Raw genomic sequence first — 17558 nt, 5'->3', positions numbered from 1 at the left:
GCCGCCCAGCGCGAAAGAAAGAGCAGCCTGCCCAGGAATGGCGCCGCCCACACTTTCCGTGCCGCTGACGACAACAGAAGCGGACAAAGAAACAAGACGCAGCAAATAGACACCAAGAACAGACAACCAGGGGAGGGGGGGAAATTAAATACATAAATAAATCTTTAAAAAAAAAAAAAAAAAAGAGGAGGTCTGAAATGGACTACTGCTCTATTTACGTAGAAGTTAATTAGCTTTACTGTAAAAGTGTGGATGGTAACACATAGTGAGTAAAAGCTAGTTTATAAATGGGGATGTGGCAGAAAATTAGTCTAGGTATATAAATGTCAATTTACAGAATACTAGAGAATAATCTAGGAACTGAATAGCACAGTAAACCAAGTGGTGGATGAGAATTGTGGTTGATAGTACAGATGCAAGAGTGTCCTTTGCGAGCTAGAGCAAATGTACATCGCTACTGCAAGGTGTTGGGAACATGAAGAAGCATGGGAAAAATACAGCTGGAGTGACCTATGGACTATGGTTAGCAGTAATAACCATTTACTTACGCCAAAGGTGTACTGTGTTGATAATGAGGCAGTACATCAAAAATGTGAGCCAAATGTACACTATGGACATGGTAACAATCAGATGATATTATCTTATCTGTAGCAAATGTTCCACCATGGTGTGGTGTGTTGATGGAGGGGTTTTGTTTGGGAGTTCTGCACACGTACATGATTGTTTTATAAATTTACAACTTCTGTCATAAAATTATATTGAAAAAATAATAACAGGGTGGATTGGGGGAAAAACACACCAAAAGTTAAGGACTATGGGGAAACGGACTTTGGCCCAGTGGTTAGGGCGTCCGTCTACCACATGGGAGGTCCGCGGTTCAAACCCCGGGCCTCCTTGACCCGTGTGGAGCTGGCCATGCGCAGTGCTGATGCGCGCAAGGAGTGCCGTGCCACGCAAGGGTGTCCCCCGCGTGGGGGAGCCCCACGCGCAAGGAGTGCGCCCGTGAGGAAAGCCGCCCAGCGTGAAAAGAGCAGCCTGCCCAGGAATGGCGCCGCCCACACTTCCCGTGCCGCTGACGACAACAAAAGCGAACAAAGAAACAAGATGCAGCAAATAGACACCAAGAACAGACAACCAGGGGAGGGGGGGAAATTAAATAAATAAATAAATCTTTAAAAAAAAAAAAAGATAAGGACTATGATTAGTAGTAAGATTTTGACAATACTCTTTCATAATTTGTAACAAACATCTCACAACAATGCAAAGTGTTGTTGGAGGGTTGATGTATGAGATCCCTGTATGCTGTTATGCATGTTTGCTTTATAAGTTCACAACTTTTACTATACACTTGTTTATGTATGTTCATATATAAATGATATAAAAATAATAATAAGGTTCGTTGGGGGAAAATATTTTGGTTAGTAGTAATATTTTGACAATGCTCTTTAATCATTAGCTAAGGTTTAATAACAATGCAAGTTACTGGTGGTAGGGTGAGTTATGAGAGTCCTGTATCATATTATATATGCTTGTTTTGTAAGTTCACAATTATTATACACTTACTTTTTACGTATGAGTGATACACTTCAATAAATTAATTTTTAAAAAAACTAATGGAAAAAAAATGAGCAAAAGACTTGAGTAGACCTTTCTCCAAAGAAGATAAACAAATGGTTAAAAAGCACATGAAAAGGTGCTCAACATCATTAGCCACTAGAGAAATGCAAATCAAAACTAAAACATACCATTTCATACCCACCAGAATTGCTATTACAAATAAAATAGGTGAAAAAAATGGAGTATTACAAGTATTGGACAGAACATGAAGAAATAGGAACACTCCTTCATTGTTGGTGGGGATTTAAAATGGTCCACATTCTGGGGAAGACAGTTTGGCATTTCTTCAGAAAGTTAAGTAAAGAATTACCATATGACTGATCTGGCAATCCCACTTCTAGGTATATACCCAAACAAACTGAAAGCAGAAACTCAAACAGATATTTGCACACTCATGTTCACATAAGCATTATTCACAAAAGCTAAAACATGGAAGCACTCCAAGGGTCCCTCAACAGATGAATGCATAAATGAAATGTGATATATACATACCATGGAATATTATTCAGCCATAAAAAGGAATGAAGTTTTGATACATGCAACAAATGGAGGAACTCTGAAGACATCATGTTGAGTGAAATTATCCAGACAGAACGGATAAGAAATAATTAAAATAAGCAAATTCACAGAGTCAGAGTCTAGAATACGCTACCAAAAACTGGGATGGGGATAGAGAATGAAGAGTTAATGCTTAAATTGTACAGAATTTCTATTTGGGTTGATCATAAAATTTTGGTAAAATATGGTGGTGATGGTAACACAACATTGTCAATGTTAAATAACAACACTAAATTATGTATTTGGATATGATTTAAAGTGGAAATTTTAAGTTGTGTATGTTATTAGAAAAAAAATTTATTAAAGAAACCAAACAGGTCTGAACAACACAGTGAACCCTATTGTAAATGATGGACCACAGTTAGTAGTACAATTATAAAAACGTTCTTTCATGCAATCTAACATACATACCACATGCTAATATAAGGTACTAATAATAGAGTGTTATATGGGAACTCAGTATTTTATGCACAATTTTTCCGTAAAACTATTATTAAATAAATAAGTATCTAAATATTAGGTGCAAAAAAAGCCCCACAAACAGTCTAAATTAACTGAGGAAACTAGGCTATGTTGGCCTTAGGATCTTCCACTGGCCCATATGGCCCATGAAATTATCACTGGAAGACCTACATAAATTGTCCTCCATCTTACTACTGATGTCCTGCTTCCTTCCCCAGCATGAATTGACTCAGTATTGTACATCTCTAATGATCTATACAAAATATTATCTCCAACAAGTAAGGGATGCATTTCCACATCCCTCGGACTCTTCACATCCTAACTATTGGCAACTGGGTATTCTGGAAGTGACAGTGCAAAACAGCTTTTGTACCACAGTGGAAAGGACCTTACCAGGTACTATTAACTTCTAACAATGCAGCCAAACTAGAAGGGATTGGGCTTTGGGTTTGCATCTCAACTCACAAAGGCTCCCCCTTCCAATGATTGGACCTGTGACCAAACTGGGACCTACAACTAAAATTTACTAGGATGAGAAGTAGACAGTTTCAAAAGGTGTAGAAAGCTTCTGACCAAGATCATGGAATAAGAACCCATGAACTCCTACCTTCCTATCTTACACCTTATCGTATTATTCCTTACAGTTTTTATTACACTTTTATTGTTTCCACAGCCCTTTTGCACACCTTTTCCATCTTGCTTAGAAAATGCTACCAACAAAGACGTTTAAACTGTTCTTGTTTGCTTCTTTCTTTCTTCTTGCCATGGCCAGGAAAGACAACACTATCATTCGTTTTCCCCAAGTCACCGCAAAAGGGGGGAATCTAACAGAATGCTAGATCTTTCGCATAAACTCTGATTTGTCCATGACCCAGGACTGCAGTCCTGCCAGTGACCAATTTTTTGGAGGATTCCAAATGCCATGGTGTCTTACAATCAAGCTGGCAAAACTGTCCATACTTACATGCCATTCGTCATCCATTCCTTACTTTTACCTCACAAACACTCTAAGCAGATCAGGCCCATTTCCTGGTAGCCAAATTTGTATTATGTTAACACGACTGGCCCAGAGATTACTCTGTGATACCAACTGTCCTCATATCAATCCAAGAGACATGATAGGACAGTTCCCACCATGTATAGGGTTCCTTTTAAAAAGGACATTTGGTCTGTTTTAGTTTGTCAAAAGGCTGCCAATGCAAAGTAGGGCAGAAATAGGTTGGCTTTCATAAAGGTGATTTATTTTGGGTAAGAGGCTACAATTCCAAGGCCATGAAAAGTCCAACTTAAGGCACTATAAAAGTGCTTTCTCACCCAAGTCAACTGCCGCGTGTTGAAGCAAGATGGCAGGCAATCTGTCTGGTCTCTGCCCTTGACCACCTGCTGGTTGAGGAAGTTATTGTTTGCGCTCTTATCACTACCACCCACTGTACCTGGATAAACAATGCTGGGGAAGTTGAAATGCAGTTACATGAAACAGTCACACAAGCAACATGGCTCAATCAAGTAAGTTCTTCCTCGGAATGATTCTTTGATCTCTTCTATTTCATTCGGTGTGAGCCCTGGGGTCCTTGACTTAGAAGCATACTCCAAATAATGGGTGTTTTACCACTCAGAGTAATCACAACAGTCTCCCTGGTGCACTGCATCCCCTCTATGTTTTAAATGGTTGCATCCAGCCATCTCTGCGTGGAGCAACGGAAGTGCAAAGAGAACGAAAACAATCGATCTTGATGGAATTAATCACCTAATAAAACTGGCTAGAGCCAGATGGTAACTGAGCCGTACTTATGCATTAAATTTTTTCTCTTCCCCTCCGCCTCCCCCGCCCTGCTGTTTTTGTTGCCTGTGTCCATTCACTGTGTGATCTTCTGTATCTATTTCTCTTTTTGTCTTCTCATCCTTCTCCTCTAGGATTCACCAGGATTCGATACTGGGGACCTCCGATGTAGAGAGAGGTTCCCTGTCAATTCCACCACCTCAGTTCCTGGTCTCTGCTGTGCTTCACCTTGACTCTCCCCTTTGTCTCAATTTTTGTTGCATCATCATCTTACTGCATGACTCATTTGCATGGGCATTGGTTCACCACATGGGCACTGGCTTGCTATGTGGGCACTCAGCTCACCACGTGGGCACTAGGCTCACCGCGTGGGTACTGGCTCTCCACAGAGGCACTCATAGGGGCACTTGGCTCAGCGCACAGGCACTCAGCTCACCACACGGGCGCTTGGCTTGCTACGTGGGCACTCACATGGGCACTTGACTCACCACACAGGCACTCAGCTCGCCACATGGGCACTCAGCTCATCACATGGGCACTGGCTTGCTGTGCAGGCATGCTTTCACTTTTCACCAGGAGGCCCAGGGAATAAAACCCAGGTCCTCCCATAGGGTAGGTGGAGGCTTTATCACTTGAACCATATCTGCTTCCCTATGCATTTTATATATATATATTTTTTTTTTTTTGGAGATTTATTTCTCTCCCCTTCCCCCGTTGTCTGCTCTCTGTAACCATTCACTGTGTGTTCTTCTGCATCCACTTGCATTATCCGGCGGCACTGAAAAACTGTCTCTTTTTTGTTGCGTCATCTTGCTGTGTCACCTCTCTCTGTGTGCGACACCACTCCTGGGTAGGCTGCACTTTTTCATGCAGGGTGGCTCTCCTTGCGGGGTGTACTCCTTGTATGTGGGGCACCCCTACGCAGCACAGCACTCCTTGAGCGCAGTTGCACTGTGCGTGGGCCAGCTTACCACATGGGTCAGAAGGCCCTGTGGATTGAACCCTGGACCCTCCATATGGTAGACGGACACTCTATCAGTTGAGCCACATCTGCTTGCCCTATGCATTATATTTTGATCTTAGCCCTCAGCCTGGCTGAGGGCCAGATCAAAAGGCAGGAATTGATAAATAAAATCTAATAGGTCCAACATGGAGACACCCATGTGAAGTCCCCATCAGCAAAACCAAAAACCTAAGCAAATTTCTACTTCCTGTAAATGCCCATCTCACCCAGAAAACCAAATTTAAAAAGAGCCAATCAGTTTTCACCATCTAACTTCCCCATTCTTAAGCAACCACCTGCACAAACCATATAAGGAATATACTCTGCACGAAGCAGTAAAAAATCCCCTCTCAATGTACTTGCTTATTCTGCCTATAAAATCCCATTGCATGGGGAGCCAATGTGGCTCAGTGGTTGAGTCCTGGCTTCCCACAAAAGAGGTTCTGGGTACAATCCTTGGACCTGGTACCTCAAAAAAAATAAATAAATAATCCATTGCTTTCTTTGTTCAACAGAACTCCTCTGCACTTTATGGCAATTGGAGTTTCCCCAATTCATGAACTGATTCAATAAAACTCTTCCGAGATCTAACCAAACTTTACTCAAGCTTTTATTTTCAAATATCCTAAAGAAAAAGAGAGAGATGGACTCAGATTTATACAAAAAATGGGATTTCATGCAGCCATTAAAAATTATATATATCTATATTTACAGTATTAACACATACATGATATATAAACAAAAATGCAGAATTGTATATATTAAACTAAGTCTTCTTAACCAGAAATTTATGTAAAATTCCTCCTCACTGAAAGTATCACAGGTCAACTCAGTGGGACTTAGGGAAAAGGGCCCATCAATTTGGTATTCTTGATGTGTTCTACAATTAAAAACTCAAACATGATAGTTAATCTGTATTTATTACAGGCTATTACAGAGATTTTCAGAAAACTGTCGACATGTTAAAAGCAGACACCACTATTCACTCACATGACATCCAGGACAGAATCATTCCGGATGACCTTATGGGAGACATCAGCTAGCAGGAACAGACCTCCATCAGTCCTGCGGATGCTAGCTGCGTAGCCTGGCCAGATCTGCAACCTTGAGAGAGAGATGGTCTCCTAACTCGAGGTTCTAAAAGAAAAGATACCTCCATGCCCCCATTTGAAACAATACACTGAGCAGATACTACTCTTCCCTAGTAACAATGAGAAAGCACCAAGAAATAAATCAACATCGCTGAGTACTTAAAAACTAAACTAAGAAAGAGATTTAACTGATAAATTGTGTGCGTGTCTTATTCTGTTGAGATTTTTGTTCTAAATACAATAGTCACAATGAAGGCTTTCTTCTCAGAACATTCAAAACTGAGGAACAGAAAAAAACCACCAACCTGTGTTGCTGTAGTACCATAGCACTTGTAGGGTCATAGAAGTTTCTCCCCACAAGCTTCATGTCTAAAAGTTTCATTACCCTGAAATAAAAATCAAGAATGAGTTTTCTAATACAAGAATAAAAAAGTTAAGTTTTACTGCTCTTAGCTACATTTTACTTTGGAAGTCTAAAGGGTCAGAAATGTTGGTGCTCTCTGCACAATGTGGCTTTTATGTTGTGAACAACCATGCTAAAAGGAAAACGAAAATTACCCACTGCAGCCTTTTCCCACATATTAGCTAAAGCACAAACATAATTTATTTTCCCTGTTCAATTTATATTACTTTCACCATTAAATAAAAAAATACAAGAGAGCCAGTTTCTAAGTTTGTGACTATCACTCTGGTACAGGGAATTAAGTTTGTTCATGGCAGTTTAGCCTACTACGTAGAAATCATGTTCTGTGTTTCCTTTAAAGAGTTGTGGTTTAAGAATAACAGTTTTTTGAAAATCTGAGCATATCAAAAGAAGTTAAAAAAATCATGAGTTGCCTATAACCCAAAAATTCAAGGGACTGTGAGGAATTCTTGCAGCGTTAATTTTCACACACTACTACTTATAGTAGAGGCTCTCCCCACCACCACCACCAAACATGCTCTATAAACCTCTACTTTTAATGTTCCTGAATGAATCCAAAGGAACCCCATTCCACTATCCAGCTATCTCCAAACCTGCTTCCTAGACCCAAATCTGGCTTATCACTTGCGAAATAATTTGAGTAAGCCAGCCTCAGAATCATCATTTATTAAATGCTTCCAACCCCACCTATATCCTGTAGCATATCATCATCAAAACCTCTTAAAGAACGTTATTACAAATATAGGACTGAGGTTAAAGGAAAGGATTCTAGGAAAATAAAATGTCAGCTTTCTTCTCACCGACGGAAAACAACATTGTAGAAAGGAATGCACAAGTCAGAACAGGGCTCCAGGATCTTTGTCAACTGAATCTTAATGCTGATTTCGGCACCATCAGTTTTCCTTTGACTTTTTAACTCAAGAACCTAACAAATAAATATATACACCAGTGAAAAGAAATGACAAAAATACCAAGTCCTAATCTAATCCAACTGTGTTCTAGAGAATACTCAACTACTTAAAATGATTTTCTTTTTTCCCTCACTTTGCTACCTACACTGGGAAAAAAAATCATTGACAACCAGGATTCTAAAAATTATTTGGTAGTGGAAACCAAAAAAAAAAAAAAAGCTAGCAATAAAATCCCTTTTTGAAATTTCAAGATATTCTTAATCACTGAAGTCGAAGGCTTCCAACACCACTCATCTTAGGTAAGAAAGTATTTCTTGAAGAACTCGGATGTAAAAGTTTCAGTTATGTTATGCAGAAATCTGCCTCTAAGAATAGGAAAGTACAACTCAAATCTTCAGGGAGTCTATGATTTCCCACCACCTAAGTCTCACTAAAGTTTCAGAGCACACTCAGGTTTCATCCAAACTATTTGGTCTCACTTGTTGAAGCTTAATAGGCAGATAGAGAATGGATCCATCAAAAGCAGTGACGTTTCCGGTGACAGCTTGATGGTCCTTCAACATGCCAAACCTCATGCTTTTGCACTCTACATTGGGGCTAGAAAATAAGAAAGAAGATTTTACTTCAATTTAAATCAAACAGAAGTCTTTACTACAGCTGTGCACCACATTAGGGCAGTCATTTGTAACTGCTACCCCATCTAGTGGTTGTTTTAAAAAATTCAAATATACATGATTAAAAAAAAAACTTCTACCCAAGGATACCTGTTCACTGCAGAAGTATTCAAAAATATAGGAAAACCAAAAAGAAAATAAAAACAACCCATAATTCCACTACTTAGGATAACTACCCTAGCATGTCTGATTATAGCCTTCCAGATTTTAGACCAAGGGCTGGCAAACTTTTTCTGCAAAAGGGCCAGATAATAAATTTAGGCTTTGTGCAAATTTATTTGTTGCAACGACTCAACTCTGCCATCACAATACAAAAGCAGCCAGAGACAACATGTAAACAGATATATATGGCTATATTCAATAAAACTTTATTACAAAAACCGGGTATGTGCCAGATATGGCCTGCAAGTCAACTGTAGTTCGCCAACTCCTGCTTCACAGTGCACAGATACACTTTTTTTAAGTATTGAAAAAAAATGGGTATGTTTGATGAATATGGTGCGTGTAAAAATATAATTTTTAATTAAACACTAAAAAATAACAAAATTTTAAAAGATTGTAACTTTTTTCATTCATGGTAGTTTCAACTTCAATGATTCACTATCACAAATTTCACAGTTCAGAAAAATCTTAGCAGCTAACTTTATACAATGACTGTCTCATTAAATCACAGTAAATGCACAACCTAGATTTACGACTGCAAAGTTTAACCAAACCAAGGCTAAAAATGATCAAGCATGTTCAAGTACATGAAGAAAGACCAAAAAAAATCCAGTAGTAATTTAATAGTTGTCCCCCAAACAAAATACTCATATGTTAACATGACATTTCAAGGTACTTCTTCAAAAAAATTTATATACACATAAAGCTTTGCCCTCAACACAGTATTTAAATTTGCCTTCCTAGACCTCTTTCACATACTATGAAGCTAAAGGATGACCAATCACTCTAATACATCCTCTCAGTATTCTCCAAATGACTTAGTATCATCTTCCCATTGTAGCTTCAAGGATCCAGACCTATGCTCTTGAAACTTATAAATCCATGTCTTCTCCGCCTCCTGCTCAATGCAAAAATATCTGTAAGGACTTTTGCATCCTATTTCATTAACACTTGTCCATTATTTTCCAAAAAAAGCATTCTTCACTGACTTTAATGCTCATCTGCTTCCCTTACCTTCCAGAACAGGCCCATTCCCACCACCTTCCCCCTTTGGGGACTCATTTCAGCATCTTTTCTGGCTCCTTTCATTCACCTGTCCTATGCACTCTTCTGCTTTCTTAGCTCACAGAAACCTCCAAAGCTATCCTGCAACCCTTTTTAATTATCATTCCATTTCTCATTCCTCTTAAACTCTTTTTACTGCATGGCCAATTCACTGGCTGATTCTCATGGTGTGTTCTCCTTTGGTCTTTTAATTCAGCTCATTCTCCATCACTCTGACAAAGATCACCACAACACCCTCGAAAGCAAATTCAATAGCATTTTTTAGTGGCCAAATTCAATCACCTCCTCCTTACTCAAATGAGCCCCTCCTTTGGATCATATGACTTGTATTCAGGGTTTGTTTCTTTTCCCCGGTATTCCTTTCCTCTCTTCCACTTCACTTTTTTTTTTTTTTTTTTTTTAAGATTTACTATTTATTTATTTCTGTGTCCATTTGCTGTGTTCTTCTGTGTCGCTTGCATTCTTGTCAGCAGTACCAGGAATCTGTGTCTTCTTTTTGTTACATTATCTTGCTGCGTCAGCTCTCCATGTGTGCGGTGCCACTCCTGGGCAGGCTGCGTTTTCCTCACATAGGGCGGCTCTCTTTGAAGGACACACTTCTTGCGCGTGGGGCTCCCCTACGCGGGGACACCCCTGCGTGGCATGGCACTCCTTGCGCGCATCAGCACTGCGCATGGGCCAGCTCCACACGGGTCAAGGAGGCCCGGGGTTTGAACCCTGGACCTCCCATATGGTGGGCGGACGCTCTATCAGTTGAGCCAAATCCGCTTCCCCCACTTCTTAAAACCACCAATTAGTTGCTGCCCCTAAAATTTCAGTCATCCATCCTCTTGTTTTATTTCAAAACACTCATACCTTTTCACGATTCTTGCTAATAACCTTTAGCTAATGACTCATAAGATCTTAGAAGAGGATAAGAACTAATGTGAATTCTTAATTTCAAAAGTATGATAAGTCTTGAAATTATTCACATAAAAATAAAGCTATATTCTCTGATTTCCTCACCCTCAAACGTAACCCTTGACTCTTTCTGGGGGAGACATCAATTGATGGTATGACTCATAGGGGAGGATCCAGGTTTTGTGGGATAGATTTGATACAGGTTAGGGGAACTCTTTAAGAAAAGGAATACAAAATTATGAGCACAAAATTAGTTAAAAGGTTTTAAACAGGGCTTATGGAAGTATAAGGGCCCTGAACACAAGCTTCATTACCTTCACAGTAAACCTTCCTCTTGGGCATAAACCTGCACCTACTAAGTTAAAATGAGAACTGGTAATATACTTTTTTCTCTCAAATTAACCTTAAACGCATTGCAAAGGTGTGTGTGCCTGTATTACTTCTGGGGCTAGGGACTATCAACAATTATACAAAACAAGATTCAATTATTCCAGCAGAACCATTTAAGAAACAAGCAGGGAAGCAGACTTGGCTCAATGGATAGAGCGTCCGCCTACCACATGGGAGGTCCGCAGTTCAAACCCAGTACCTCCCTGACCCGTGTGGAGCCAGCCCACGCGCAGTGCTGATGAGCGCAGGGAGTGCTGTGCCATGCAGGGGCGACCCCCGCATAGGGGAGCCCCACACGCAAGGAGTGCGCCCCTTAAGGAGAGCCGCCCAGCGCAAAAAAAGCGCAGCCTGCCCCGTAGTGGCACTGCGCACACAGACAGCTGATGCAGCAAGATGATGCAACAAAGAGAGACAGATTCCCAGACCACTGACAAGAATAGACGCGGACACAGAGAACAGACGACTGGGGGGGAGAGAAATAAATAAATAATCTTAAAAAAAAAAAAAAGAAGCAAGCAATACAAAAAAGATGAGAAAAGTTATGATTACCTGAAAGTCACATGATATTGATAAACTGCTTCATTATGACACTGTATTTTGATGAGGTTCAGTCCCAAAGATTGAGGTGTTCCTTTTGATCCCTGCTTTACAAAAATCTCCCTGGGAAATAAAAATAAATACAAACACACTCAAACATACCAAAAACAAAAACAAAACTAATGTTAAAAAAAATACCCCACACTCAACACACTAAAAAAAACAAAAAGATTGGGGGAAATAATAACTTTGTTTACAGATACAAAAGACATACAAAAACTAGAAGATAAACTCTTAGCAAGGTCTAATTAGAGAAGCAAGGTCACCGTATTTTTCCCATTACTATCACTGGAACAAACTAGACCAGCTAAGAACACAAAAGTTAGTTCTATCAAGAAAGATGAATCAACACAATATTTTTCCTAAATGATTTCCCTATCTTCAACTTGACAAAGAATTGTCTACACTTGAATTGAAAAGGAAATGAGAAGTCATGAGTCCACTCTATGGTATATATTACATACACTGTTAAACCCATTTCACTTCATCAAAAATTTCCCCGTCTCTTTTTCAATCTCTCACTCTGGCAAAAACAAAGAAATAAATCCCTGCAGTACCTATCACCCAAGAACTTTAGACAAAATAATAACTGTTTACAGTAATGTATATCAGTCAAAACAAAGAGGTTAGAGAACTTCTCTCTATCATAATTATTAACCACAGAAGGCACTGTTCCTGACTTACTTTTCCTTGCGTTCTATAGTCAAAGCTGGAGGGTGGTCTGGAGAGTGTACTGAGGCCTGGGGCAGAGGTGGTGGTGACAACTGTGGAGAATCCTGGGAAGAGAGGCTGAATGTATTGGGAGATTTGTATACTCCTCTGCCTATACCACCAGCTGCTCTTCCCAATGGCAATAAAGAAACATCTGAAGTCCCTCTTCCAAGCATTCTGAAATGTTGCAAAGAGAGGCAAATCAGTATCCTCCTAATCATAATTCTATCCATGCTCCAACTAAATTATTCCCCCAAGTCAGCAAAAGGAACCCAAGTACCTAACAGTCGTAGCATTATTAAGGTTAATTGTAAAAGTGTGGAAATGAATAGAGTTGAGAGTAATATATTATGGTGAATATAACTAACACTGCTGATCTATAAATGGGATTGTGGCTGAAAGGGGTAGTCTGTGGACATAAATGGCAACTGAAAGGAAACTAGAGAATAATCTAGGGACTGTAAAACATAGTGATTTTGGTGGTAGATTAAGATTGCGGTTAATTGTATAAATATAAGAATGCTCTTCTTTCACAAAGTGCTAAGAAAACGGTGATACACAGGAAAATTACAATTAATGTAACTTTATGGATGATAGTTAACAGTAATATTTTGCCAGAGTGGCAAGAAGATATTATTTCAATACTAAAGGACAACAGCAGGTGGGTATAAGGAAGTATAGTATAGGATTATTCCTTTTGGAGTAATGAAAACGTTCTAAAATTGACTGAGGTGATGACAGCACAACTCTAGGATGAAAATAAAAGCTACCGCGTGTACTCTTTAAAACAGACTGCACAGAGTATGGGACTGTTTAATACAGGGTATCCAGACTATGGTTAACAGGACAATTATGAGAATGTTTTCTCCTGAATGGGAACAAATATATAATAGGGTGTTAATTATTGGGTGGGTTGGGGGAAAAATACACCAAATATAAGATATAGGCTATAGTTAGCAGCAGTATTTTGATAATGCTCTTTTATAGTTTGTAACAAATGTTTCACAGCGCAAGGTGCTAGGGGGGAGGAGATATATAGGAATCTTCTATGATGATATGCATGTTTATTTTGTAAATTGCCAAAGTTTACTATAGACTTATCGTTTATGTGTGTTCATGTATGAATAACATACTTCAATAAAATTTTATTAAAAAAAAAAAAAACCCAATGTAGTCATATGACTCTCACTGACTAAATGTCATTACTACTGACTCCTAACCATCTTCCATAGCAGAATTGAGAAGCTGGATCCACCCAGATAAAAGAACCTCTGTGATCAAGTCAACTTAAATGAAATACTGAATGAAATAGTGAACTGTCCTGTAGAAAACTATACTTTTTACACTTCCCAATGGCTGACTAAATTAGCACCTGGTGACTATTGCAAAATATGCATTCTTTACTACAAAAATATGTACTGCCTGTTTCTTAAGAGTTTTCCTTTTTGGACTTACATAGTTATTCCATTTGAATTTGATGGCTACTTGAGAATACAACTTTACCCACCTATTACAACCAACGGAGGTCTCTGCCATCTTGCTATCCCCAGCTGCCAGCACTGAAGCATCTGGAAAAGCGCGATGAGGCTCTTCTTTGTCTTTGCGCACCATACCAGTGGGCAAGCCTCGACCTAAAATGCCTCTACCTGAATGGAAGATCCAAATTCCAGCTATAATTGGGTTCAACATTTTAAAGCACAGTTTTGTGTTGTTTTTTAAGATTAAAAGAATGAATTTACCAACACAGTAATCATACTATCACCATAATTCCACATAGTTTTTCACATACCTAATGGAGGCATTTCTCGTTTCTGAGGGTTCCGGGACCCTGTTTCAAGGCCCAGTCCTCTGAACATGGAGACCAAATCCACAGATTCCTATAGAAAGTCAGAGAATATATTTATTCTAAGCTATAGATTAAAACCCCAGAAACAATTATGGTTTTCTTAAAGTCCTGGTAAATAATAAAAACCATACAAGAATAAATAACAAAATATTTTATAACCTTGTCATATTAGGTTTTTAAGCATAAATAGTTAAAATTAAAAGTCCATGATCTGAAACACAGTATAACATAATGTAATGGAACAGAATTAACTTTTCTATTTTTCTAGTTGAGTTCCTATGTCTCCAAGGTAAAAGGGAACAAATGAACTGGCTAAAGAGATTTGCAATAAAGCTGGACCATGGCTAAAGAGATTTGCAATAAAGCTGGACCATTTAAAATTTCAAGGAGTTTGTTTTTGTGTTGTTAACGGCCTCCAACAAAACCTGCTGTTTTCCTGTAGCAGTTATAAAAGTTTACTGCTGTAATAACAGTTAGAGCTGCTGCACAAATAAGCTAAGAGCCTCATATAGACTCGAGAAATTCAACTGAGTAAAAACAAGATCACAGTCATAAAAAATTTTTCTAACAAAACATTAGCTTTGACATTGTCAACTCCATCTAAAATCATAACTGAATTATTTCATTCTTCCTATATTTGCTATATTTTTATTCTTTGATTTATTCATTGTAGGCAAATACTATTCTTAAAATTACTATATTGTTAGAATATTAAGATTGCACAAACATGAAGTGCGCACACAGCAGCAATTACAGTTGAAGAGCCTTTTTTTCTTTAATATTTGGGCTAAGAACCTTCCCCCAGGAACTATCCAACAATTATTACCTCTGAGGCAGGAACTGCTACTAACCCAGAGCCAAACCCAGAGTGAAAATCTAAACACTCAGAAAAGAACAATAACATCTCCAGTATTTATTTGTCTACTGAAGCTGAAGAAGGACTCATGTGTTTACCCAAGACCATCTAGAATTAATTTATGAGGTGCATTTTCTCACCTCTACAGTGTGACACATATGTCTGGGAAGATGCAGTTACTTGCTAAAGGAAAAATAAAAACAAAACCCCAACCCTTGTTTTTATCTAGGGCTGTGAGGTTTCTAAGCACTTTAAAAGCCATTATTTCATTTGATCAAACAGGTGAGCTATGTGCTACTATTGTGCAACCAAATGTGTTTACCCTTTGTGCTGGTCCACTCCGTAGACTTGCTTCCTCTGGCTTTCCAAAGACATTGCCTCTACCTACAGATCCTGCTCTGCCCAGAACTGAGTCCAAGTGTTTAGGAGCTTGTGGCCAAGGGCCTGGCATCCGTACACACTGAGATGGGTGGACAGGAGCAGGACCTCTGAACGGTGGTCGAACAGAATCCATTGAAAAGCTGCAGAGAACACTGGTGTCGATCCTGGTCTGGTTAATTACCTGCCAGCATTTTATAAAAGATTAAAGAGTCCCAATTGTTTTTCTCTTCTTTCAAGACAGACTCACAACAAAAGAAAAGAGAGAAGAAAGAAGAGAGAAGAGAAGAAAAAGGAAAGGTTACTTTGGGTGAGACTCGTGATCTGACAAGTCTCCTAAAATTACTCACTTTAAAAGCTTCTCTTTGAACCCAGAATATTTTAAACAGGCTTCATTAGCAAACCCTCATGAACTTACTCACATTTACTACCCAAACAGCGTCTCAGAGAACTCAGAACTGTAAATTAACCACCTGTTGTAGGAAGACAGACTTTTTACACATGGGGATGATCTTTTGGATTATAAACAAATTGATACAACATATTCACATCGTAAAATGATGTTGTCAATGAATATTTAATTATTACTGATTTCTGGCCTCTCTTTTTTAAACCAGAGTCCCAATTTTTTCTAGTCTATCATCAAAACAGACTATTCCATCCCCCTGATTTTAGTTGCTTCTCTAAATATCCATTCCTTTTGATAAACCTCTTCTTTCAAATGCCACCAGAACTAAAATCTCCAGGTTAGACCCTTTCTGCTTTGAGTCTGCAACATTTACTGAGTCTCACTGGTTACAAGCTTCTCTCCCCAAGTACCAAGGATGAAGCTCTTCGGACCCCCAAATCTGAGGTCCACTAGGCTTTAGTATCATCTCATGACCTATAGTTTCCAGAACTCCCTCTTCTAGAGACCCCCTTATTACCTTGACTGGCTCCTTAATAAACTTTTTTAACTGCAAAGTAAAGCAACCTCTTCTTAACTTTTTAAAACCTGTCTTGAATATTAGCTACAGAAAGGCCATGCATAGAAATAAAAGACTTGTACACAACTCATAAGTAAAAAATATAGGTGAAGAAGGCTCAGAAATGGTAAAAAAAAAAAAAAAAAAAAAAAATTTAACTGCCCTCTTTTATGCTACTATTGCAGGATATGCCTCGTTTCCCAAAGGCTACAAAAGTTTTCCCCTTTAATTATTAAAGCTCCTTTCGGGTTAGCTCAGACTCTGCTCAGACCACTCCATTCCACCAGAAGAATTCATTCACCTGTTACAGGCTGAAGGCGCTACAGGACCTAACGCTTACAGGCTTCTGGAACCTTCTTTCTCCGCCCTGCCCTCACTCCCACCATCGCCTCCATAAACTCGGGCACTCCCCCACAAGGTCCCCGTTCATGTGGGTTTTCGGATAGTTGGCAGATACCGCGCGGACGACAGGGGCCCCGCAGGCCCGCCTTCTCTGCCCTCGTGGGCGGGGGCCGGGGCGACACAGCTGAGGCCCTCGCGGGTTCTGCGCACGCGCCCAGCCCTGCGGGGGCCCGCCCGCTCTTCCCGCCCCGCACCGCCCTCAGGCCCGCTCAAAGCCCTCACGAACCCGCCCGCCCTGCGCGCGCCACGGCCTTCCCTCCTTTCAAGAGGCCCTGCGTTCCTCCACACCCCCGGCCTCAAATAACGACTTCCCACCCCGACCCCGACCGCCTCGCGCCTGCCCTGGGCGGGGAGGGGGCGCCAGCGGGCGCGGGAGAGCCCTCTCACCCCCACGAGCTCGGGCTGCTGGGCGCCCTCGGCCTTCCTGGCATCCACCCCGGGTCGGGTCCGCTCGCCCGGGCACTCCTCGCCCAGCCGGCTGGGCCTGCACCGCACACGCCGCTCCCCCGGCCGCCGCGCACACCCGCCTCATCCGCCGGCCACATGCTCGAGGCCCCGGCTTCCGGCCCTCTCGCGGGGCTTCGGGGTCTGCTCTCATTGGCCAGACGACCTGCCGCTCACAAGAGCCAGGCATCTCATTGGCTTATCCGCAGAAAGCCCCCCCACCCTTTCCAGCAACCTCGAGTCTCCCTGGAGAGCCGTGTTCGAAGTGGGGGCGTGGGGGTTGGGGGTGGTCGTGAGGGTTACAATGTGGCGTGTTTTTGAG

The 17558-nt window shown here is 40.4% G+C and overlaps 1 protein-coding gene across 1 annotated transcript in view; it reads right to left on the bottom strand.

Moving 5' to 3' along the window:
• Positions 1–17262, bottom strand: part of PIWIL2 (piwi like RNA-mediated gene silencing 2) — a 140694-nt gene extending 123432 nt beyond the window's left edge. Inside the window, exons 1-10 of the mRNA XM_004460246.5 lie at positions 17180–17262; positions 15370–15609; positions 14135–14222; positions 13853–13991; positions 12319–12522; positions 11587–11697; positions 8326–8443; positions 7736–7860; positions 6817–6897; positions 6411–6524 (exon numbers count right to left, since the gene is read on the bottom strand). Of these exons, the coding sequence (XP_004460303.2) occupies positions 6411–6524; positions 6817–6897; positions 7736–7860; positions 8326–8443; positions 11587–11697; positions 12319–12522; positions 13853–13991; positions 14135–14222; positions 15370–15561 (1172 nt within the window). The 5' untranslated portion in view covers positions 15562–15609; positions 17180–17262. The remainder of the gene's footprint in view (positions 1–6410; positions 6525–6816; positions 6898–7735; positions 7861–8325; positions 8444–11586; positions 11698–12318; positions 12523–13852; positions 13992–14134; positions 14223–15369; positions 15610–17179) is intronic.
• Positions 17263–17558: the final 296 nt, after the last annotated feature.

Source organism: Dasypus novemcinctus, chromosome 29 (genome assembly GCF_030445035.2).
Source record: "Dasypus novemcinctus isolate mDasNov1 chromosome 29, mDasNov1.1.hap2, whole genome shotgun sequence".
Classification (NCBI taxonomy): domain Eukaryota; kingdom Metazoa; phylum Chordata; class Mammalia; order Cingulata; family Dasypodidae; genus Dasypus; species Dasypus novemcinctus.
This window is presented reverse-complemented; position numbering and strand designations above follow the sequence as displayed.